General features: G+C 44.9%; 1 protein-coding gene across 3 annotated transcripts in view; it reads right to left on the reverse strand.

Annotated features, from left to right (window-relative positions):
* MAMDC2 (MAM domain containing 2) overlaps window positions 1-23,703 on the reverse strand; it is a 168,485-nt gene that overhangs the window by 106,259 nt on the left and 38,523 nt on the right. The window contains exons 3-4 of one of the 3 annotated variants that reach the window (XM_070431522.1): window positions 20,431-20,659; window positions 19,962-20,075 (exon numbers count right to left, since the gene is read on the reverse strand). In XM_070431522.1, the coding sequence (XP_070287623.1) occupies window positions 19,962-20,075; window positions 20,431-20,464 (148 nt within the window). In that variant the 5' untranslated portion in view covers window positions 20,465-20,659. Of the gene's footprint in view, window positions 1-19,961; window positions 20,076-20,430; window positions 20,937-23,703 lie in introns of those variants that run through there. The other 2 variants (XM_070431521.1, XM_070431523.1) reach the window with 2 other exon arrangements.

Genomic DNA, 23,703 nt, shown 5'->3' on the forward strand with positions numbered 1-23,703 from the left:
CCCAGATGTGACAGTGTGACCATGCAGTGATGGGTTGAGATCTGGTTCTCTGACCCAGCTTCTTGCTGAGGAGCCATTGCCCTGGTGACACCATACTGATGAGCCACACAGCCAGGCAGGTCTATTAGAGCCACAAAAAAGAGTCTAAGAGGTGATTTTCTCATAAACAACGTCATTTTCTTAAATTATCTAGAATAGCCGTGTCTCCCATTGGACTTTTCTACTTGTATCGCTTTCCAAACTGAAAGATTCTATCTTTAGATAAAGACCACACCAGACAATGACTAGCCCCTAGGACCACCTGAACGTCTCTAGTTGGATCAAAGCCCTCTGAATCTATGACTCTTTTGCTCTATGTACAGATTCTGCCCTGTATATTCTAAGCTTGCTGAGGCTAGGGCATTTTCTTTCTAAAGTGTGTAAGGCAAATAGGTTTCATTGCACAACCGTAGGAAATGATTGTTGGTAGGTGCCTGGGAATCTGCTGGAGGCTGTGTCCGAGCAAGCCATCAATGAGGGATGTGGGCAGTTTTCAGACTTTTATCAATAGTGTCTTCTATAATAGCCTAAAAAATTACCTAATCAATGAAGCTGATTCCATCTTACAGGAATAGTCTCAGACCAGAAGCAGTTTGGAAGGTAGAACCCCTTTACTTCAAGCCACCTGGGACCACACTTCTTATTCGAGGGGGTATATTTTGGGATGAGGGAAAGAGTAATCAACCCTAAATACGATATAGTTACAAGATTCCTGCATTTTAGCCTGCCTCTATAACTCTACATTCCCAGGCTTTTGTCTCTTCATCCATAGAAATGAAGAGATTGTAAAGATGACCACCAACATCTCCACCTGAACCAGTCTATGATTTCAAACATTTCAAAAGTAATAAACAAAAAAACAAGGCAGTAAATACAAGAAAAGAAACTGGACTCTAGTATGTTTTTTACTGAAACAGAGAATATAAAAAACATTGGTTAATTCTATGCCCCAAAATGCAATCGTTTTCAGTCAGCTCAGTAGAGGAAGGACATTGGCATATTACTCTGTGCTCCTAGAGATAAACATTCACAAATGACTTCATGGAGAGTCATGAAACTTGGCTCCCTCAGCCAAAGGGAAACTGCTCTTTTCTTGCCAAAATCACCAAAAACCTTTATATTGCTAAATCCAATGGTTTATCTTTGTCTTTATCTTATTTCTCAGCTACATTCAACATAGATGGACACTCTCACCTGAATACACTCTGTTCTTTTGGCTTCTAAGGCATCCCTCTGTCTTGACTTGCTTTCTACCTCCCTGGCCATCTCATTTCAGTCCTCTTCCTCCACTCTAACTCCTGGAATATCCCCAGGGCTTGTACCTCTATCCTCTCTCTCTTTTTTACCTATACTATATTCTGAGCTGATCATCCAGACCTGGGCATTAAATACTAGTTGCCTGCTGATAATCCCCAAATTTATTTCTCACCCCCAGACATCTACTCTGAACTCCAGACCCCCATATTAAGTCCTCTACTGAACATTTGCATTTAAAGTTCTATCGAGGGCCTCACACGTAACATGTCAAATCAGAATACTGGATTTCCCTGCCCCCACAATGGCCATCCCTCCTCTGTTCCTCTCTCAGTCTTCTCCATCCCTCGAATGGCACCACTATCCATCCAGGTGCCCGAGTCAATTACCTAGAAATCATTCTTGATTCTCCTTACTTCCCACACCCATTATGTTAGTAAATCCTTTTGGCTTACCTCCAGAATGTATCTCAAATCCATTCTTCAAGTCCGCAACCTCTACCAGAATCAAAACCACAGTAATCTCTTGCCTACATTACTGCAATTCTGTTTCCTAACTTCCAGCCTCATTCACTCTTCTATTCTTTTTTAAAATGAAGTATTTATTAGTATGTTTAAAAAAACATATTTTTATTGATTTCAGAGAGGAAGGGAGAAGGGGAGAGAGATAGAAACATCAATGATGAGAGAGAATCATTGATTAGCCACCTCCTGCACACCCCACACTGGGGATGGAGCCCGCTACCGGGGCATGTGCCCTGACCAGGAATCAAATCTTGACCTCCTGGTTCATAGGTCGATGCTCAACCACTGAGCAACACCAGCCGGGCTAGTATGTCTTTTTGCAGTAGATTTTCATACCCCAGGTCTGAAAAGAAATTCCACACAGAAATCGTGTTCAAATTTATTCTCCACAAAGCAGCGGGGTGATCCTTCGAAATAGGATTCATACTTAAATCCCTTCAATGGCTGCCCATTTTAACTAGATTAAAAAACAAAGTCCTCACCATGGCCTGAACATCTCCCAAGTCTGGTCCTATCTGCCTCTCAACCTCTCTCCTTAGCTCATTATGCTCTGCCACACTGGCCTTCCTATTGTTTCTCCATCACATGCAGTTCATCCCTACCTCAGGGCCTTTGCACTGCCCACTGTCCACCTACAATACTATTCACTCTCTCTGGTGAATGGCTGCTCTTCCTCTTCACTGTATTCTCAGTTCAATGTCAACTCTCCAGAGAAGCTCTCCAACCATTAAGAGTCAGTCCATCCCTCGTCCTCTTCCATCACCCTCTTTTCATTTTATTCATAATGTACCTGAATTTGACTTTATTTCTTTGTTTGTGTTTATTGCCAAAATTTCCCACCAAATTTTAAGCTCCTCAAGGGCAGGGCTATACCTGTCTTCTGGACTCCCAAGGCTGAAAGCACCAGTCCTTCCACACACAGAAGTCAGTGACCTTTACAAAACCAGTCATATCAGGTCATTGTTTGCTCAAAACTGCCAGAGGCTCTCAATCTCTCTCAGAACAATGTATGAAGTGATTCCCTGCCCTAACTGGTTTGGCTCAGTGGATAGAGCGTAGGCCTGTGGACTGAAGGGTCCCGGGTTCGATTCCGGTAGAGGGCATGTACCTTGGCTGTGGGCACATCCCCAATGGGGGGTGTGCAGGAGGCAGCTTATCAATGTTTCTCTCATTGATGTTTCTAACTCTCTATCCCTCTCCCTTCCTCTCTATAAAAATCAATAAAATATTTTTAAAAATAAATAAAGTGCTTCCCATGGCCTGCACTAGGCTGACTCTATCTGGCCCCATGTGCCCTCTTCTCCTCTCATTGTCACCCTCTCTCACTCAGCTACAGCCACACTGGCTTCCCTGCCATTTCCCAAACACAGCACGTGCAGCACTCATCCTCCCCCTCATTCCAGCCTCTGGTCAAACGTTTCCTCGCCAAAGATTCTTTTCCTGAGAAACAGCCAAACAGCCTGCCCACTCTCTCCATAACACGTATACCACCTGTCGTGCCATACTGTTGTTTGTTGCATCATTTATCTTAACCCACTCTCCACACACACATCCATGGAGATGAACTATTATTTTGTTCACTGTTGAATTCCCATCACCTGGCATATGGAGGTCCTCAGAAGACATTTGGTGAATGAATGGATAACATGGTCTTGCTGAAAACTGCTGAGTCTTTCTAGATTGGGCCTGTCTAGGTAGATTGTACCTAAGCAGTAGAAAGATTTATTCTGATGGAAACTGCTCCTTCTTTTCAACATCTGGGCCCACAGCAACGACACCTGTGCTCAGTGAAGAAGGCCACACCTGAAGGAGGGAAGGCTCCTTGGCCCAGTCCCTGCTGCCACAGTAGCAGGGGTGCCTCCTTCCCCCTACATTTCAGCTTGCAGTCAGTCTGACCATTTGTAGACTTGAAACCTGCTTTCCACATTCTAATTCTATGGACTTTGGGAGACATGTCTTTGGAGAGAAACTAAAGTTGCCGTGAGAGGGCTATGTCCAGAGCCTGGCCGCTGAAAGGAGGGGCTGCCCAGTGTACACTCAGGCCCCAGATTTCTGTCTTATTGTTACTGCGGACAGCGGCGCAATGGCATTCCACTTACAGATTCCTCATTTGGCGCTCTTCCAAATACAAACGGAAAACAGCATGGAAAAAGTAGGCTTTACTTAAAGCACTAGTCCTTTTACACACGGAAGGGCTAGTGCTTTAAGTTTGATATAAAGCTTTTTATGACTAAAAAGCTTAATGTTGACGTTAGATATAAATTTAATATGCTCAAAATTCAAGTATTCTTGTTCCTACAGCCCATCTCCTACAATCCAATTAATACATTGACAAATATTTACTGTGCTTCTTACTATCTACCAGGCCCTGGTGGAGGGGTGGGACAGTAGGGGAGAGAGTGACATATGTAGGTATATGTACATATTTATATATCTTACACATCCAAACAATTATTCTGATTTCTTAAAATAGCAAGAATAAAGATGGGAAAAACAACAAAATAAAAGGCCAATTCCAGAAACTTAAGGATCTTAGACAATCAAAGGGCACTTGAACTTCTGCTAAGAAAATGCCCCTGCTGGGCAGACTGCTGCTAAGGCTGGTAGGGAAGTTGGACTCTGGTGGCTTGTCCAGTCTTGAGTGGATGTGACCAGCTGAATCAACATCGTCATGGACAGACGGACAGCAAAAGAAGGCCAAGAGCATTAGTCCACCTGATTCATCAATGAAAACTGAATGGTAACATTTCACTGGATCACTAATGGCACATTTAGCTCACCTGAGCCAAACACCAAGTCTACGGCCCATTCATTCAACACATTCTAAGTGCTCTTACAGACCGGGAACAGGCAAGGGAGGCCAAGTGCAGGGTTGGAGCTTACCTTTATTTAAAATTTTGATATTTTGACATCATGGAAGTTTGGTATTAGGTTTGTGTTTTTAAATAGTGCATTCAAATATTCTGTATCTTGATCACTGAGAGCTTTTTTGGTGTCCCCTCCAATTTTCCACCCAAGGTGAGTGCCTCACTTGCCCTACCCTACTCTCAGCCCTGGTTTATTTTGAAAAAGGCATTTCACTATGGCATATAGGGGATTCAGAGAAGGAAGAGATGTGGATGCTAACTTCTAGAATCATAACAGCATAATAGGAAAGAAAAGATATGTTCTTAAATAAGGCCAATAAAAGAAAAGAGTGGTGTTTTTGGAGAGGTTCAAAAATAATGGCAGTGCTTTGGGAGTGATGAGGCGGGAGAGATACCATGACAAGCCTTCACAGCCCAGCTCAGCCACTCCTAGTGGTGACATCAGGCAGACCGCTTAACCACCAGTAACTTCCGTTTCCTCACTGGTGAGCTCGAGCGACTGTCGCCCACTTCAGAGGGTGGTTGTGAGATGCAGGGCCCATGATCAGTGGCAGTGACTAGTAGTTGTGGTTCTAAGTGGGTCCAGAGAACACAGACCCACAATCTCAGTTATGATACTGGCTATCAATACCTCCATAGAGAGAAGGGTGTAGAAATGCAACACGCTATGTACATTTTTATAAGAATGCATGAGAAATATGGCCAGACACCTATTACTTGACAATTTCTCTTCAAACTGCTTCAAGGGCTCCACACTATGTCACTGGGATCTTAAACACTTGTGATGACAGGGGAGAATGTTTTCCACGTGATCTGGGGTTTGATGACTGCGATGGATTTCAGGAATCAGCTTGGCTCATCTTAGGCAGAGAAAATAAAATTAAGACAATTGTTTGAACAATTCATACATCATCACGACTGGGAGGAACTAGCCAGTTTTCTGAAAAACAAACAAACAAAAAAACGCTCTCAGACCACAAATTTATCCTTCATACACAGACACACAGGCACACAGGCACACAGGCACACGCACACACACTTCCTTATTCAGCACTGGGCACTGTCTTACGACTTAGGTTCTAAATGTTATATATCTTTTCTTTGTTGCAAAATTGCTGTCTACATTTGTCAAAGGAGGAAACACTATCCCGCGCTGGGTAATAAGTCTCTGCTACCCCAGTGGACCTCTCGCTCACACCAGCAGACAAAGGGAGAGCAGGCGCACCTAACAGCAGGACCAAAGTGTGACTGAAAGATCACCGTTCCTATCTGCTGCTCCTGCCCCGACACGACCCCGGGGAAACGCATCCCTGACACAGAACGTCTCCGTGATGCTCAAGCTCCCCTGGTATTTGTCTTCATTTAACAATGTGTCAGCCTTTATATTTTTTGAGGTCAGCATCACCACAGGGACTAAGATTTAGTCATCTGTTCTTCCAACACTACTGGACCTGGGAGAACCCACAGTGACACAAGGGAGACGGGTCACTTGCTTGCATAAAGCTTACAGTTTAACAGAGGTGACAGACAATAAACACCCACTTAAACAAAAAAAAGAAAAATACCAGCGAGCTAATGTGCACTGGAGAGAATTAAACTTGGGCCAAGTGGTAGTGACCATGAGAAAGGTCAAACTGTTCAGGGAAGGAGGTACTATTTCAGCGGAGCCTGAAATGAGGAGGAGGAGACAGCTACGGGAAGGTGTGGGGGAGGAGGGTTCCAGGCCTAGCAAATGTACTGCCACACGTCCTCACGGAACATGGATGGGAGCCAGAAACCTCTTACAAAAGACAGTCCTGCCTCCTAGGATCCCTGTGACCTAACTCTGTAGGCCTCCCCTTCCTTAACTCCCAAATGAGAATGAAGAGAGGATTCACCTCACTAAGCTGCTGGGAGGATTAAATTAATGACATCATACACACAGAACGTATGCAGATGAGAGAAATCGCTCCATAAGAGTTAGCTATTATTATAATGGCTATTATTATTTCTATTACAAAGATCCTTTGAGACCCCGTGTTAAGGGACAGTAGGAAAAAAGAGGTAAAATAACAGAGTGGTTATTTTCTTAGTCTTTGGAGACAAACGTAGGTTAAAATCCAGGCTCCATTAATTACTTGCTCCCTCATTTTGGGACTGTTAAAAAAAACTCTAAAGCTCAGTTTTTTCATCTGTAATGAGCATCTTCCTCATTAGGACACTGTAAGGATTATACACACAAGGTATCTAGCACAGTGCTTGGCATATAGTAATTGCTCAATAAATGTTACATAAAAAGAATTGTTACTATTCATTTTTCTACTAGGTTTTCTGGCTCAGTGCCAACATAATCACACAGGGTTCAATAAAAGCTTGCAAATGCCACACTGGTCTTTGAGTTTGTTTTAGCAACTCTGAAATGAGATCTTTAAAATTAAGATCTGAAATGAGATCTTGATTCATTAAAAAACAATAAAAGGAAGAACATAAAACATGATCACTGATGTGTCTATTCTTGAAATATTTAAATAAAACATGCCAGGCGTCAGCCTCGGCTCCCAGCGGAGGGCACTTTGATGGCCTGTCATTCTGTGATGCACCTGGTGGCTGGTGATGGCAAATAAAAGGCGATGGAAACCGAATCCCTGCAGTTCCCCCTGCAGCCTTTTCCTTTTATCAAATGTTTCCAAGGAAAAGTTCTTAAATCATGAGTCTCAAACGCAGCATCTTTGGTGCATGACCGTGATTCACTCCCATTTGGAGAGAATGATGGTGAATATTATCTGTTTTTCCAAGACCTGTTACATTTTCTAAGAATTCTTAGACTACTAGACTAATATTATGCTCAGCAAGAGATCGCTCATAAATGTCTCCAAACTTATTTTATGACAGGAATATAGTCAAGAAAGTACAAATGACTTCCTGATAATCAAAATGAGGAATAAATGGAGTTAATTAAAAATATAAACCATTTTGCACCCTTTGCATCTTCCAACAGTTTTTGCTGTGAGTAGCTGAGTTGCGGAGAGGCAAGAGGCTTGAGGGATATGCATGCGGAGGGACAGAGAAACTTCTCAGCATTTCAGCTGTTTCAATTGTTACACAAAACAGCCACCCTCCTCCTCTCTCAAAAATGGCTAAACAGCCTACTTGACAAACTACAAGGCCACTTGGATGAAACTTGAGCAGGACATTGTTGGTAATTATTGGTATGTTCTTTAAGTGAGGGATGATCTAAAAACTTGAGATTTGTGTTCTACATTTAACAGAATTTCCTTTTGAATTCAATACTCTTTAAAGCATCTGTGCATGGAAAGCAGATAAGCCCCAGTCCACAGCCCAAGATTAAGAATGAGTCATCTCTGACATCAGTTCTCCTTTATTAGATAATATTTAGTAGAGAACTATGTATAGATAGTTTGTTGAGTTTTTATGTTGACAACAAGATGGAAATCTGTAGGGCTAATACTATAAACCCAGAATATGTTGGGGTGTTTTCCCCCCAGTTATTTCTAAGTGCTAAATGTGAGTTCAAAAGGAGTCTGCTCTTCCATGTTGATTCTTTAAAAAATAACAAAAAGGTACCCATGTTCAACTCACATTTTCTTCATCAGAATTTGTGGGAAAGTTTGCAAAAACAGTGATATCATTCAGAGGCTAATTCCAGATTTTCAAAATTTGTAATGGAAAACCAGAGTTTCCATAAAGCTTATGTTGTTAAATTGGCCAATGCAGGGTCAATGCAGACTTAAAAAAGAAAATTCCCCAAAAGTCTATTACCCATTTTTAATAAAGTCACAAAATAGAAGCAATCTGTAGAAGCTTTAAAAAAAAGTCCTTAAGTTATAGTTTCAGATTAAATGGGCTTAGTCAGAAAATACTGGTAGGCAAAGAAGGCAGTTTACAGTGAAGTTAAAGCATATTAAAGTCATCTTCGTTATAAGCCTGGCCCTAAATAACACTTCAGCTCTCCTTGGCAGTCAGGCAAAAGTTTTTCAAATAAGGACTGGAAATTCCTGCCGGCATCGAGCTAAGTTATGTATCTCTTTGCTGTATAGCAATATTGCCATTCTGTTAAGAGTAACAATAAAGAAGTACCGCAATGCTTGTCTAGTAGGGCAACCAGCTTGCAAAAACACATTTATCTCAGTTCTCTTGTAACTCGTTCACAGTAAGAATGGATGAATTTGAAGTTTAGGAGTAGTCCTTAGGACTGCCAAAGTATGCTAGGTCAAACTGTAAATTTTCCCTTAAGTTCTCTGCCAAAATTACGCTGAGGACTGAGAAGAGACTCCTTCAAATGTTTCCAAGAGTAAACTTTAATCTATTATGGAAAAAAATAAGTAAAATGACATTGCCCTGTCTGTGCTTGATGCCTGTTTGATTCCCAAGGCTCAGCACCGCATGGAGGCACACTAGTTGCAGCCGAGGCCTAGAACTCAGGGAAGGAGCTGGAATGTTGGGACATCAAATATTTGGCAGCGGGTTCCCACTAACCCTACAGTGGCATAAATCTTGCAGGTCTGTCTTCCTTGGTGTTGACCTCTGGAAGTAACAAAAGGGTCGTCCTACTCACTGATAGGAGGGAGTTTACGGCCAAGTGCAGCTCAAGTCTTTGAAGCCAGGTGGTCTTGGATAGAAACCCTGACTCCGTGTTGCCTTGAGCATGTTATCTTCATCTCTGTGTCTCATCCTTCCTCATCTGTAAAATGCTGAGAATAACCACCAGTGGCAGGTACCATAAAATGCTACCTGTGGCCCTGGCTGGTTTGGCTCAGTGGATAGAGCATGGGCCTGCGGACTGAAGGGTTCCAGGTTCGATTCCAGTCAAGGGCACATGCCTGGATTGCAGGCTCAGTCTCCAGTAGGGGGCATGCAGAGCAACCGATCAATGATTCTCTCTCTCTCATCATTGATGTTCCTATCTCTCTCTCCCTCTCCCTTCTTCTCTGAAATCAATAAAAACATTTTTTTTTTAAAAATGCTACCTGTGGTTCACAGACCCTGGCTGCGTAGAAAGTTATTATGCTACTATTTCATTAGATTTCACTTCACATTTCTCATTGGGAACTATTCCTATAACAGAAATGGAATATGCTATGCTATTAAAATTTCCTTATACCCCAAGCATTCTCCTAGAGCTTATAGAGATTTTTTAATATCTATGTTCCAGGATGTATCATAATTACCACATATTCAGCCCAATCTCCCACATCTTCTGCATTTATAGCAAAAATAAAATTTTGCACATTTTGAGGTTGACACTCAAGTGTTATTTTCCCCCCTCCATTGACCCCCCTCTAGCCTGCCCCTGCCTCCCACCCCAGGCCTTTACCACCCTATTGTCTGTGTCCATGGGTTATGTATACATGCATACAAGATCTTTGGTTGGCCACTTCCCACCCACCCATCCTCTCCCGCCTTCCCTCTGAGATTCCACAGTCTGTTCCATGCTTCTATGTCTCTGGATCCTTGTTCATCAGTTTATTTTGTTCATTAGATTCCACACATAACTGAGATCGTGTGATACTTGTCTTTCTCTGACTGGCTTATTTCACATAGCATAATACTCTCCAGGTCCCTCCATGCTGTCTCAAAAGGTACGAGGCCCTTCTATTTTACTGCTGCATACTATTCTATAGTATAAATGTACCACATCTTTTTTATCCACACACCTACTGATAGGCACTTGGGCTGTTTCCAGATCTTAGCTATTGTAAATTGTGCTGCTATGAACACAGGGATGCATACATTCTTTCTGACTGGTGTTTCGGGTTTCTTAGGATATATTCCTAGAAATGGGATCACTGGGTCCAATGGCAGGACCATATTTAATTTTTTAAGGACATTCCATACTGTTTTCCATAATGACTGCACCAGGCTGCATTCTCACCAGCAGTGTACTAGGGTTCTCTTTTCTCCACATCCTCGCCAGCACTTGTCATTTGTTGATTTGTTGATAGTAGCCATTCTTACAGGTGTGAAGTGATATCTCATTGCCATTTTAATTTGCATCTCTCTGATGACCAGTGACTTTGAACATTTTTTTCATATGTCACTTGGCCACCTGTATGACACTCAAGTATTACTGAACCACTTCGGGCAGGGCTCTTGGGTTATGTGGGCCAAAGCAATTTGCATATTCTAGGGGTTTCTGAATTGTCAGTGTGGAAATTGGGTCTAAGACAGAGTGAGTGAGGAAGCCCCCTTCTCTACTAAGTCTTCTTTCTTTACAGGTCCCTTCCCCTCACTTCATAAACAAGCTCAAGTCTCCCCTTCTTAAAAAGCAATGCAAGGGGGGAGCGTGGTAAGAGATCAACCAAAGGACTTGTATGCATGCATATAAGCATGACCAATGGACACAGACAGTAGGAGGACGAGGGTATGTGCTGGGGGGCGGGAGTGGGTGAGGAGAGGTCAAGGGGGGGGAAAGGATACATACTAGTATGTAATACTTTCAACAATAAAGAATTTAATTTTTTTAAAGCAAAGCAAAACAAAATAAAAACAAAAACCCTTCTTCTCATGTTTCTTTGTAGATATGGTTGAACCTCTCTCTAAGGGAGAACATTAAAAAATTTTTTGCTGGGAATTCCTTGCCAACTGTCTACATTTGCCCTCATCATTCCACTGAAACTTCACTCATTCATTTCCAACCAACAAGGCTCACTGTGTCCATCTCTTTGTTGCTCTGTATCCTATGGATCACGTCCTGCTTCTGAAACTCCTAATGCTTTTGGGCAGTGGACCTGCACTTTCCTAATTCTCCCCATACAAGTCTGGTTCCTTCTGTTTCTCTCATTCCACCATTCCCATCCTCGGCCTAATCCTTATAAACATGAGTTTAAGGCTCTGCCCTCAACCTCCTGCTGTTATCACTTTATACATTCATCTTGGGTGATCTTATCTCTGCTCAAAATTTCAACCACAATCTTTATGCTGAAGATTCCTGCAGCCATAGTCCCACCCCGACTGTATTTGACCTTCAGATTCTTATATCAAAGGACTGCTGGACACCTCTACCTGGATGTTTCCCAGGCAACTCAGAACTGGACACATCTTCTACCCTAACAAATGATAATAAATGTATGTGGCAGGTACCACAAAAGGCTACCTATGGATCACAGACTCTGACTGTGTAGGAAGCTACTGTGTAACTATCTCATTAGGTTTCACTTCACACTTCTCATTATGAACTATTCCTATAACAGAAATTTGACATTTTCTCAACTTTTGGCACCATGCAACAAACGGGTACTCAAATTAAAAATCTGGGAGTCACTCTCCACTCACTGACTCATTGCTCCCACCTAATCAGTCACCAAATCCTGTCAATTTAGTTCCCTTTTGGTGTTTTATTTACTCCCTCCCTTTCACCCCTCCTATTCCATCTGTCCTGTTTTAAGTCCTCATCATCTCTCACTGGGTAGTCCCCTAACTAGCCTCCCAGTGCCAATCTCATCCCCTCACATCGACCCTCCTCACAGCTGCTGGTCTGGATAGCAGGCCACATACTACTCATTGTCTGCAGGATCATAAACAGGAGGTCCAGTAGTTCAGTAGCAAATGTCCAGTGGCAAAGTCACACAAATGGTTCCTCCAGTAGGATCTTGCCTACACTTTGCATCTCTTTATTATTGCCCAATGTATAGCTCTCTAGACTTCCTATTGATTCGGAAAGCTAACGTGTGCCCTTCCCATAAACTCCTTTTTCTGCTGGAACAGCCAACTGATGCTGTTTGCTGTGAAGATCTTTGAGTAGCATACAGTTCCATGTGCTCCCACCATAATTACAGATTTGTGTTTCCTCCTATTGGTCTTCTGCTGCCACCAACGACAGGAACCATGACCACCTCTGTACTTCCTGTTCTCTATTCACTTCAACTACTAATCTAATGCCTGATGGATAGCCAGCGCTCAAATGCTTGTTGATAGACTGAATAGTAGGAGCTTTTTCTGTAAAGGATGTGATTCATTCTGGATACTGTGAAGTTATGACAAGGTACTAATTGCTTTGCTTTATCATCTTATTCTTAGCCTCAGAATGCCCCAAAACACAAATAACTTTTTCACAAAGTAGAGAAAGCATATATTCTGGACCTCACTCAATCACAAACCCAATCCATTGGTCTCTGCATCAGTCACATCAGTGTGCAAGAGATTCTTTTAGGAGCAGACAAATATCTCTACTGGCTTTTACCCATCAAGGTGGGTACCACTGAAGCCTCACACTCGAGCTCTTGGAAACTAACAGCTCTCAAAAGCTAGTTCAAAGTGTAATAGTCTTTTGCCAAAAATGCCTTTTCAGATCAAGCAGTGTCACTCTCGAGGTTGCTTTGTGACTGTTTGTGATGGCAGAGGATCAAGGGACTCAGGCAAGCCTCACAGCTAAATAACCCACGGGCTATTTGTCCATGGTGTGACAGACCACATAGTGGCAAGACAAGCTGAAATACTGCTTCACCATTATATCCAGAAATTACAATATCAGCCTCCAAAGTCTTTGAAATCCTATGGTAGGAAGGATCATGAAACACAACCTCTTTCACTACAGGGAAAAAATGTCAAGGCTTTTCAAGAGCTTTAGACATTGATTAAATCCAAAGTGTTTGTTGATACCACATATTGTTTGTCAGGTGTGGTGGGAGGATGTGGTTCCTATTCTGAAAGATGCAACACTCTGATGAGGTAAAGGGGTGGGGACTCTGATAGGGAGACACCAATAAGGTTTACAAGGTGGAAAGTGGAATGAAGAGAGACAAGGGAAGGCAGAGAAGTAAGGGAAGGGAGAGGTTCATTGACTTGGGCAACTCAGGGAATGCTTCAACAAAGAGCTGGGTCTTAAAGTATGAATAGGATTTAAATAGGCTAAGATGGGGCAGAATAATACAGGTGTTGAAAACAATGCAACTAGAGCAAGGAGGCCTTAAAGTCAAGGGTGTGTTGAGTGAATCGCACATTAAGAATTAATGAGAGGGCAGAGTAGAAATGTAATTTGGGGCAAATCATGAAGCTTCTTGAGTGCCAAGCTAGGCATTTTGCACTTCACCCTGAGGGTAACTGATAATTATCAAGGCATTTTTAACAACCCCTTGACAAGAGGGCATTGCTTCTTTCTTACTTCTGGAAGGGTGGGGAGTTGGCTGTCATTCTAAGGCACTGTCCTCAACCCTGGCTATACATTGGAAAAACCTAAGGAGTTTATTTACCATGTTTGCTTTTTTTGTGAACAATGCCAAGTCTGGCCCCACTTTGAGCCAAATAAATCAGAATCTCTTGGTGGAGGGCCTGGATGTGACTCTTTTAAAAGAACTACTTATGTGTTTTTAATGTCCAGTCAAAGTTAAGTACCACTAGCCTAATGCATAGGTATAAGAATTTATTTATAAATTTTTAGTTTTGGTCGGGAATGCTTCGCTGACATTAAGTATGACATTATGCTTTGTTTACTTAGGTATGGCCTAATGGATATAATAGACATTTCTGATGTACTGTGAAAGTTTCTTGCCCTTAAATAACCTTATCATTTATCACTTGTAATATGTTTTTCTGTGTTAAGCACTACCTCCTATCTGCAGTCGGAAAACTGGCAGATATGAAAATCAGGGTTGACCAGCCAAGATGCCCAAAACATGTTCCACCACCTGCCGGCCCTACTTTTTGAGATATCCATCCCTTCTGAACAAAACTGGATTTCATTCAAATTCTTAAAAATCAAATATTGTTTGTAAGAAAAGTGGCTGACCTACTAAAGAGATTCTGAGATCTTTTATGAGTACTATAGCCCAAGAGGCGACTCACAAAACATGCTCACTGCAGGTTAAGAGACTGAAAATGGCAATGAAGACAGAAAATCCTATGACAAGAAATTATATTTTCCTCCCCATACATTGTGATCACAGCTGACTTCTGCAATTATGAGAAAGGGAACCTCCTAAAAATCCCCAGGCACCTTGTTGGGGATCAGATTAGGAGCTGGTGGCTTCCCATTGAGCAACTCTAACTCGAGCAGGGAGGAACCCAGACTGGGTGCTGGCCTTGGTAAGAGGGAGTTTGACCAGACAGAACCTATGGCCAGAGAAGTCAGTCAGGCAAAGCGGAGCAGGCAGATATGACTAATCCAGGCAGTTTAAATCCCAAGTGGAGGGTTCAGGCAAGAGAACTCAAGACCCTGGACCAGTGGTCGGCAAACTGCGGCTCGCAAGCCACATGCGGCTCTTTGGCCCCTTGAATGTGGCTCTTCCACAAAATACTGACTTCTGCGCATGGGCCACGAAGTTTCAATCGCACTATACATGCACGCCCGCACGTGGTATTTTGTGGAAGAGCCACAGTCAAGGGGCCAAAGAGCTGCATGTGGCTCGAGAGCCACAGTTTGCCGACCACTGCCCTAGACTGACTGACAGGGAGGCCAAGGGTTAGGGACCTGCCAAAGAGCTTAGGAGATGAGAGATGAGTATGGCGAGGCATATCATAGAAGGCACCAGCACCATCAACCATGGAGCATGACTGATGCTGAGGCACCAGATCTGTGGATGGATATGTAGGGAAGAGCAGCCTAGGATGGGAGAGTGATGGGGCAGGATGCAAAGGACTCCTGACCCAAACCAAGAATTTACAGAGAAAAGGTGTTACTAGTAAGTCATTTGGAGAGACTACCAACCAGTGAACTTGGTTCTAATACTTTATCTCCATACCTCATTCAGTCATACAAAAGCTAGATGGCCTGAGAGGCTTGTGGGTGCTAAAAATAGAGGCAAATAATAAGAAAAGGAATGTTCTTCCTCTGGTTGGAATGAAGAGCAAATGGCAAAACTATAATCAAAAGGAAATGAGACTCTCCGTAGCTTCTCAGACGCTGTGTTGGAAAGCTGTTTGGATTAGAAGAAATCATGATTGATAAAATACAAATCTAGTAATAGTGGAGTGAGAATAATAACAGGTTACATGTCTAAAGTGCTCACTATGTATTACATGTATTAATTTATTCAATCTTCACAACAATCTTATGAGATAGGCACTTTTGTTATCTCCATTTTACAGCTGAGGAAACTGACACAGAAAGGATATGTAACTTGTTCAAGGCCACACAGCATGAAAAGGCAGAGCCTGGATTCAAGCTGGCTAGCTTAGAGGTTATACTAACCACTAGGCTTACATTGTTTTTCATGATAAGGAATTACCTTTGAAGGTAGAGAATGAACCAAGAGCACAGATGAACATGCATAAGGACCTTTTAATCATCCAATAGTTCATTTACTCATTTAGCAAATTAATTCACTCAATAAATCTTTATTGAGCATCTACTACATGCCAGACCCTTTTCTATATGCTAAAGATTGCCGACAGGTGGGATACCCCACACATCCGGAAGAGCGAATAAATGCACTGTATGACCAAGAGTGTAGTGTTGTGTGACTCTGGTAGGCCCACATCTTTGGAACCTGTGTTCTATCATATGTATGAATTGTAACTGTATCTCTTATGAAGAGTTTCCAAACTGCTATAATTAACACAAAGCTCCAGGGCCCAGGACCCAGTGGAGACTGGGATGAGGCAGTGATACTGGAGGGAAGAACTGGTGAAGAACAGAGGACATGAGAGGTTGCCATTGCCTGGGCCGTGACCATGACTGGGAGCCTGTGTGGGCCCAGCGTGCTCCTCCGTAAAATAAGGACATTGCACTGGATGATCCCCAAGGCCCACCACTAGGATCCAGGAGCCCTTGCAGAGCCAGAGCAGTTCCAATGCCATGCTCAGGCACAGTGCACAACAGCCACACTCAACCTGACAGCAGCATAGCCAGGGCGGCCGGGGAATGCCGGGCGATACTAGTGCATTGACCGTCTCTCTGAGAGACATCCGAGGGACACCCTGAATGTGGGCTGCTCTCGGTCTCAACACAACGTGGGGTTGTGTTTCTGCTTAGAGGGTACCAGGAGACCCATAAGCAGGGGAGATGCAGGTTCAAGCAGGCCCAGGGGGCAGGGACTACCTTGTGAACCCCTGATTTTAGGGTGAGAAGCAGAGTGGGCCCCTCAGGGTCAGGAAAAGAGAGCTGTAATCCGCAGGAAGGGAGGACTGCTCCTCCTGTTCCAGGAAGGCCCTGGGTCCCTTGCCAGACTTTTGGCTCTAGCTGGGCTTCAAGAAATATCAGGCGGATTATCACTATTTATAATAACTGGCACATGACTGCGTGCAGAACTGAAACTCAGATGGCCAAGTGACTGGAAGTGTCCTCAAGATAGAAGGAAGGGGTTTGGGTGAAGAAAGGAGGTGTCAGAAAGAGACACACGCATGTGCTCACAAAGGGATTTGGGCACCTCTGTCATGGTCACACCCCCACCCCACCCCTTGTTATAGCAAACCTCTAGCTGCCTGGATATCAGCACTTGCTCTTCCTGGATTAGGCAATTTCTCGACTCCTGACCCCCACTGCTATAGAAAAAAATGCTTTCCCTACAAAAAATGCTTTGAATTTCATTTTTCTACCTTCTCTTAACCTGACACATTTCAGTATCTGCCTTTCCCTACTTGGGTGGCTTTGTTTTTGAAACTTCCAATTAAAAAGCAGTACCTGGATTTGGATTTTACCCCTCCCCCTCCCTCAGTTCCTCTGAGGGTGTTAGGTTAAAGATACTAAGCCAAAATATCCAAAACTCAGAGCGAAGCCAACATCTACCTGATGACTAATTTGAATTGTGACTCTGGATGAAAGGTCAACTTTCTGTTCTCTAAGAATCCTCCGGCGAACGGCTGACATGTGGAAATGGAACCAATGGTTTGGATTTCAGCTGAGGATCACTATGTAAAGGAGTGAATGAATAAAGATTTTTATAGGATAAAATAGATCTCTTCTTTCTTGGATTTAATTCAAAACTAAAACATAGAAACGAGTTCAAATTTGAGTCTGACATAATCTCACTTGCCTTGACAAGTTAGGGAAGATAAAAAAAAATTCTACAAAAAAACATAGAGGAAATTTAAAAACAAACACAAAACACCCACCAAGGCCACCATTGGCAAAAGTAGAAAGTAGAGGAGGCTAGACTGCAGGGGCTGGTCCCCAGGACTGGTGTCACACCCTGTCCCTGTGGTGCCCCCCATGGTGGTACACAACACAAGCCAGCACACTGCCCTGCCAAACTCGCCCATCCTGTGTCCAGTGGAGAACAAGCATATTTCAAAATGGCCATGAACTAGAGACATTGGAATTGTAACCGGAGATGTGTAGAGAACTAATACTTGAAATAAACTAAAGGGTTGGACCTCCAATATAATTTTGGGCAGCTGGGGAGATATTTTAAGACAATCACCCCAGATTTGAATCTCCTGTGATGAAATTCCAATTTCTCCCTTCACTGGCCTTTAGCATTGTTCTTTCCATTGTAAATTAATCTATGGACTAAGGACATATAGAAATGCCATTTGTGTTCCAAACACTGTGGGCGAAAGTCTCTGAAACCTACAACTTTTCTTTGGTGGATACAAATGCACAGATGGAATCAGTTTCAAAGGGTTTTTGCAACCAGATGAAGGAAATTTGCAGAGAAACTTGTGAACAGCTTGCCAAATTTCAGCCCAGGGCGATTTTATTATCTTTAAGTTACCAACCTAGAAATGGGTTTATAACAGAAATTCTTAGTGATGGCTTCTCAGCAGGCAGCCACAGCAGCCGGCACACAATGAACTCTTTGCCTATCTGGAGTGGACTGTTATGTCCAAGTTCTGGTTTTTGAAAAACTCCATCTGTAACGACTGAAGCCTAACCTGCCCACCTGGAGTGCTCGAAGGCGAATGAATTCACTTCCCCCAGCCAAACCAGAAGTCCTAGGACTGAGCCAGAAAGCAGTGGCCACTAGAAGTTAGAAAGAAAGGAAACGGGAAAGCAACAGTACCTTCATTATACTATTAAACCTTAATCACCTTTTCCTATAAGCATCTTCCTGTTTGCATGGTTTAACTGCCACTGTGCAGAGGTGCCAACTCAGCGGAGAGCACTTCCTGTGGGTCTGGGAGGCGGTGGAGTTGGGCAGGCTGTGGCATGCCACTGACCCAGGCAGCAGCCTGCTGTGAGGGGGCCACCATCCTGCCAGAGGACTGGGGGTGGGGGCTCAGGGACTGAGGCACCTGGATGAAGGGGTGATGTTCATTTCCTTTTCTCAGGGCCAGGACTAGAGAAGTGCCTAGGGCATAATATTTAAGGGTTTCACTCTCAGGGTCATGCAAGTGGCTCTACTGAGCGAGTTCCCTCCCCTAATTAGACAGGTCAGAGCTGGCCAATGCCATGTGACTGGACCAACCATTTAAATATTCGAAGACTGAGATTCCCTTCTGTGAAAATGGGGCTTAACATCACCCACCTGTGAGTGTCAGAGAAGCTAATGCAAAGCCCCAAATAGAAGCCTGGGGCAGAATAAACTGTGATTGACAGTTCCTATGTCCTAACCAGAGCTTCTGGGCTCCACCCTTCTCCATGTTGGGTGATTGGAGGCCTGAGGACATTTGGAAAGGGGAAGGCGATAAACTGGCCTCCTTTATGCTGCAGTGTGTGTTAAAGAAGGCTCTTTCCCAGTCCCCGTGGCCTGGGGCATCAATCTTCTGAAGGAGGTGACACAGTGAGCGAGAGAGGAAAGGAGAAGGGACTCCCGGTGCCCGCTTTGTGCACTGGAGAATTACTTATTTTTACTAAATGAAGGGTAAGAAGATACCTCTGAAGACCCCACATTTAAACTTTGTCACTGGAGCCCAAGTGGTATGTAGTGGTGAGACCACGACCAACACCCACCAGCTGAGTGGCCTCAAGCACAAGATCATGGACTTGGTTTCCTCTTTTGCCAAGTGCTGGATTATAAATACAACAGGAATATGATGATGATGTCATGCAGCAAAACACAGAGGTCTCATCACAGAATTACGGAACCCCTCCTGCAGGGTGGGAAGAGAATGCCCCGTCTGCCTTCCCCAGCTAGCAAAGGTGTCCACAGGGGACAGAGAGGATGACCGGCAGTGGGGGACAGTCATCAGCCATGCCCCCTTTCTCCCTCCCATTATGGAGTGCTGGGGGGAAGGGCAAAACCTCAGAGCTTCTACCCCAGGCCAGGTAAACAACGGACATCCCGCTCCTCCCCCATCTCTTCCTTGGCCATCCAGGCAGCACAGCTGAGGTTTGGAAGGAGGATTCATGACGCACACTTTTCCTTCCAAGGGGATTTAACCCCAAGATAGCATTTCCCACGTGAAAGAGCCAACCAGCAGGGCAGTTCACCTCGGGCCCCGGTGCACCGAGTCTCCTTACCTTCCTCATTTAAAATCCACGGCCGGAATGCAAGCACGGAGTCAAAGCCACAGGTGTTCTCTTCGAAGGCGCAGGACCCAGCGGGCTGGTCCAAGGCACGGACAAGCTGCAGGGCTGCGGGCACAAAGCGAGTTTCAGTTCGGGGAGCCTTGGCACCAACTTTGGGCGCCCCTGGGAAGCTACCTGGTGGAAGTGAGGGGAAGGCGTGCAGGAGGGGGCAGGTGAGGGGATGCACTACAGTTCTCCCACACCCGCGCTTCCATTGCGGGCACCCTCATCACCACCCCAGGCTTGGCTTGGGGAGCGAGAGAGCCGCTGCGGAGAAGTATCAGGAGGCGCCCTTGGATGGCTCAGCCCAGGGCAGCGAGCCCGGCCACTGGAGCAGCAGGAGAGGGAGCGGGTCACGAGAGCGTCCCCTGCCCCCCCCTCCTCACCCCCCAAACACGCACACACCGGGTCCAGGCCTTACCTTGCACTGCCAGCAGGATGCCCCTTAGTAGCATGGTCGCGCTTCGGGCGGAGGACCGGATAGTGGTGTAAGCTGCCAGCCGCTGGGACGAGCTGCTCCCAGTGGAAGGGAGCGTGGGAGGCGGGGGCGCCTGGGACGGGGGCGGGAGAAGTCGAGAGGCCAAGCGTGCGCTTAAGAGCTGCTCAACTTTGCAAAGTGCTCCCAGCGCGGGGCGGAAAGCTGAAGGTGCCTAAATGGAGAGCGCAGCTTGGTCTGCTGCAGCCGCGGGTCTGACCGCGTCCCCGCCGCACAGCTGGTCCTGGGCGAGGATAGGGCTGGGCAGGGAGGAGACAACTGCACACTTTTTTTTTTTTTTTGAAAGGCTCGCCAGGAGTGGCTGGGAAAGGAGAGGTCGGGATGCAGTGCCTCCGCGCAAGATTTCAAAGTTTGGGACCAGATCCCTTGCCCTGGGGCTGGCCTTCCAGGAGGCGCTCCGCCCCGCCCAGCCGCGGTGGGAGCCAGCTTATTTCTGGGGACAGCCTCTCCGCATCTGGCATGGCAGTCCTGCGGGGCTGGCCTTAATTTTAACTACTTCTCCCCAGAATGGAAGACGGTGGGATCCTCCTGGAAAAATCTAGAGGAAATTTTGGAAACTGGAGGGTGGAATAGCTTCACATCTCACGGGTTTCAGCATTCGTGGCCCAGGAACGCTAACCGTGAAATACCACCCCCGGCCCCCGTTTTTAGCCGTGGAATGTCTGGCATGCCTGGTGCTCTGCATTCCCTCTGTCCAGTGAATGGGGCATTCCTCCTCTCCAGAGAGCCATGATAAATTAACAGAAGGTTTCTAAGTTGGGACGTGGGCACCAGGGTTTACTGGGAGAGGGTTTACTGGGAGGTACCCATGTGCTGCACATTTGCTTTGAGCACTAAGTGGGGCTTTAAAATTGTTCTCTTCCAGTACAGAAAAAGCTTGTTTGTTTGTTTTTCCCCTTCTCAATCCTCATTCTAATGTTGTGCAGGCACTTTTGTGCCTAGGGTAGTGGTTCTCACACTTGAGGGTGCATCAGAATCCCCTGGAGGCCCCCACCATCAGAGTTGGTGACCTAATAGATTGAGGGTGGGCCGGAGGTTCTGCACATTCCTAACAGATTTCCAGATGCAGATACTGATGCTGCTCGTCTGCAGCCACGCTTGCAGGACCACTGGCCTTACAGACTCCTGTTCACCCATCAAAGCCCTGCTCACATGCATCACCTGGTTTCCAGACTCTCCTGGTTTTCCTTGTCCTTCACCCACAGCTCCTTCTCAGGCTCCGTGGCTGTTTCTTGTTATCTCTCTGACCCCTGAACATCTTCTGTTTCTATTTCTACTCACTTCCTCAGTGATTTCATCCAGTCTTATAGTTTGAAACACCAGCTATAGCCCAATGACTCCTAACTCTATACTTGCAGCCCAGACTGCCAGCCACCCCCAGTGCTTCTCACTGCCACTTCAACATGTTCATTTGGATGCTAAGGAGCTACTGCACGCTTAACAGGGCCCAACATGAACACCTCCCATTCCTTCCCAACCTGCCTTTCTCTGCATCTTACTCTTCTTAGTTCAAGGAGCCTTTTTTCTTCAGTTGCTCAAGACAAACAACAACAAAAACACACAAAAACAAAACACCACTGAGAGTTATCCTTAACTCTTCTTCTCAAGACATTACCAAATCCTGTCAGTTCAGGGTTCAGAATACAGCCGGTGCTGAATGCTCCGTGCCCACTGTGACTGCCCTGACCTAAACGCGATTGTTGTCAGCCAGGGTTACGGCAGCAGCAGTAGCATCCGTCCAACGGCGGTCTCCCCACTTTTCTGCCTTGCCCACCTCCACTGCATCCCTAAGGCGGAGTAAGGGGATCCTTTTCATGCATAAATTGGGCCATGTCACTCCATGGCTCAAGACTCCTAATAGCTTCCAATCATTTAGCAAAATCCACACTCTTCACAATGGCCTGCCAGGTCCTACAAGACCTGTCCCCACCCCCTTATATCTCTGACCTCATCTGCCCTGCTTAGTCCACTCCAGCCACATGGGCCTCTAGGTCAGAGCTCAAGCACGTCTAGCTGACCTCTCAGAATTTTGCACTGTCTGTTCCCTCTGAAATGCTCTTCCCAGGAGAGCCATGTGGCCCACGCCTACACTGCCTTCACGTCTTTACTCAGATGTCACCTTCAGTATTAGAAAACTCAATGGTTTTCTCTCTAATAAGAAAAAAAGCCCATTGTATCTTTTTAAAATAAGTTTGGATGAATTTTCTGTAAGCAAAGGATCAAATGATCTAAAATTTGTTTGTGTGCATGTATTTATTTGCTTTGCCTCAGGTAGTAGTTAATAATGATAAATAGCATTTATTGTGTTTACTATTAATACATGTTTTATAGAGAAAATCTCATTTAACTTTCACAGGTCTCTGGGGTAGATATCATTAGTACTCTCATTTGATAGGTGGGGAAACTGAGGCACAGAGTTCAGTGACAGTGAGTGGGAGAGACAAGATCAAGCCCAGACCCAATTTATTCCAAAAGCCTATTTTCTCAACCAGAACAGTAAAATTCAAAGGCAAATGTAAGTCAAGTTGAAACCTCAAAATACTACAAGTTTTCAGCAACTATCAAACCGGTGCTCCTTTTTTCCAGGTACCTGCAGAGTGTTTCCAAGTTTTAGGATTGTCTTAGATTCATTTGCATGTTCTAAGTCTTAGGAAAAAGAAAAACTGCAAAGCCTTAAAGAGCTCTCCAAAAGTTAAAAAATACGATTTAAACTTCAAGGTGACATTACACATGAATACACAGTAGTTGGAGTAAAATTTCTATCTCACATATAATTGCTCGATCCCAGAATAGATGGTCCTTCAACATTGGCACAGGTTGGCGTGTCTAGGAAGCAGACTGATTTGGAGTTTATCATGTAGGATGTTTAGTGGGGGGTGCCTTTGGGATCAACTCCTGTGGAAGCAGGACTGAGCCAAGGGGGAAGTGACACAGTCCCCTGACAGCCTCTTGTGACCCCACAGGGGACCCTAGAGTTAAAGGTGCCCCGTATTGGGCTGAAATGGCCGAATTCTATGTGCTGCTGCTCCCGTCGGTCCTGGATGTGACCCACATGAGGACAGGTGGTCTCCAATGAGGGGCTCTCTGCACGTGAGGCCGACTCACAGGGGCTGACAGCAAAAGGCTGTTTGATGACAGCACTCCTTAAGGAGGATCTGGACAGCACATCAGCGTCTGCCACAGGCATTTTGCAGAGAA

This window comes from Myotis yumanensis, unplaced genomic scaffold, assembly GCF_028538775.1.
Source record: "Myotis yumanensis isolate MYYU_CA2020_CCGP unplaced genomic scaffold, mMyoYum1.0.hap1 SCAF_12, whole genome shotgun sequence".
Taxonomy (NCBI): Eukaryota; Metazoa; Chordata; class Mammalia; order Chiroptera; family Vespertilionidae; genus Myotis; species Myotis yumanensis.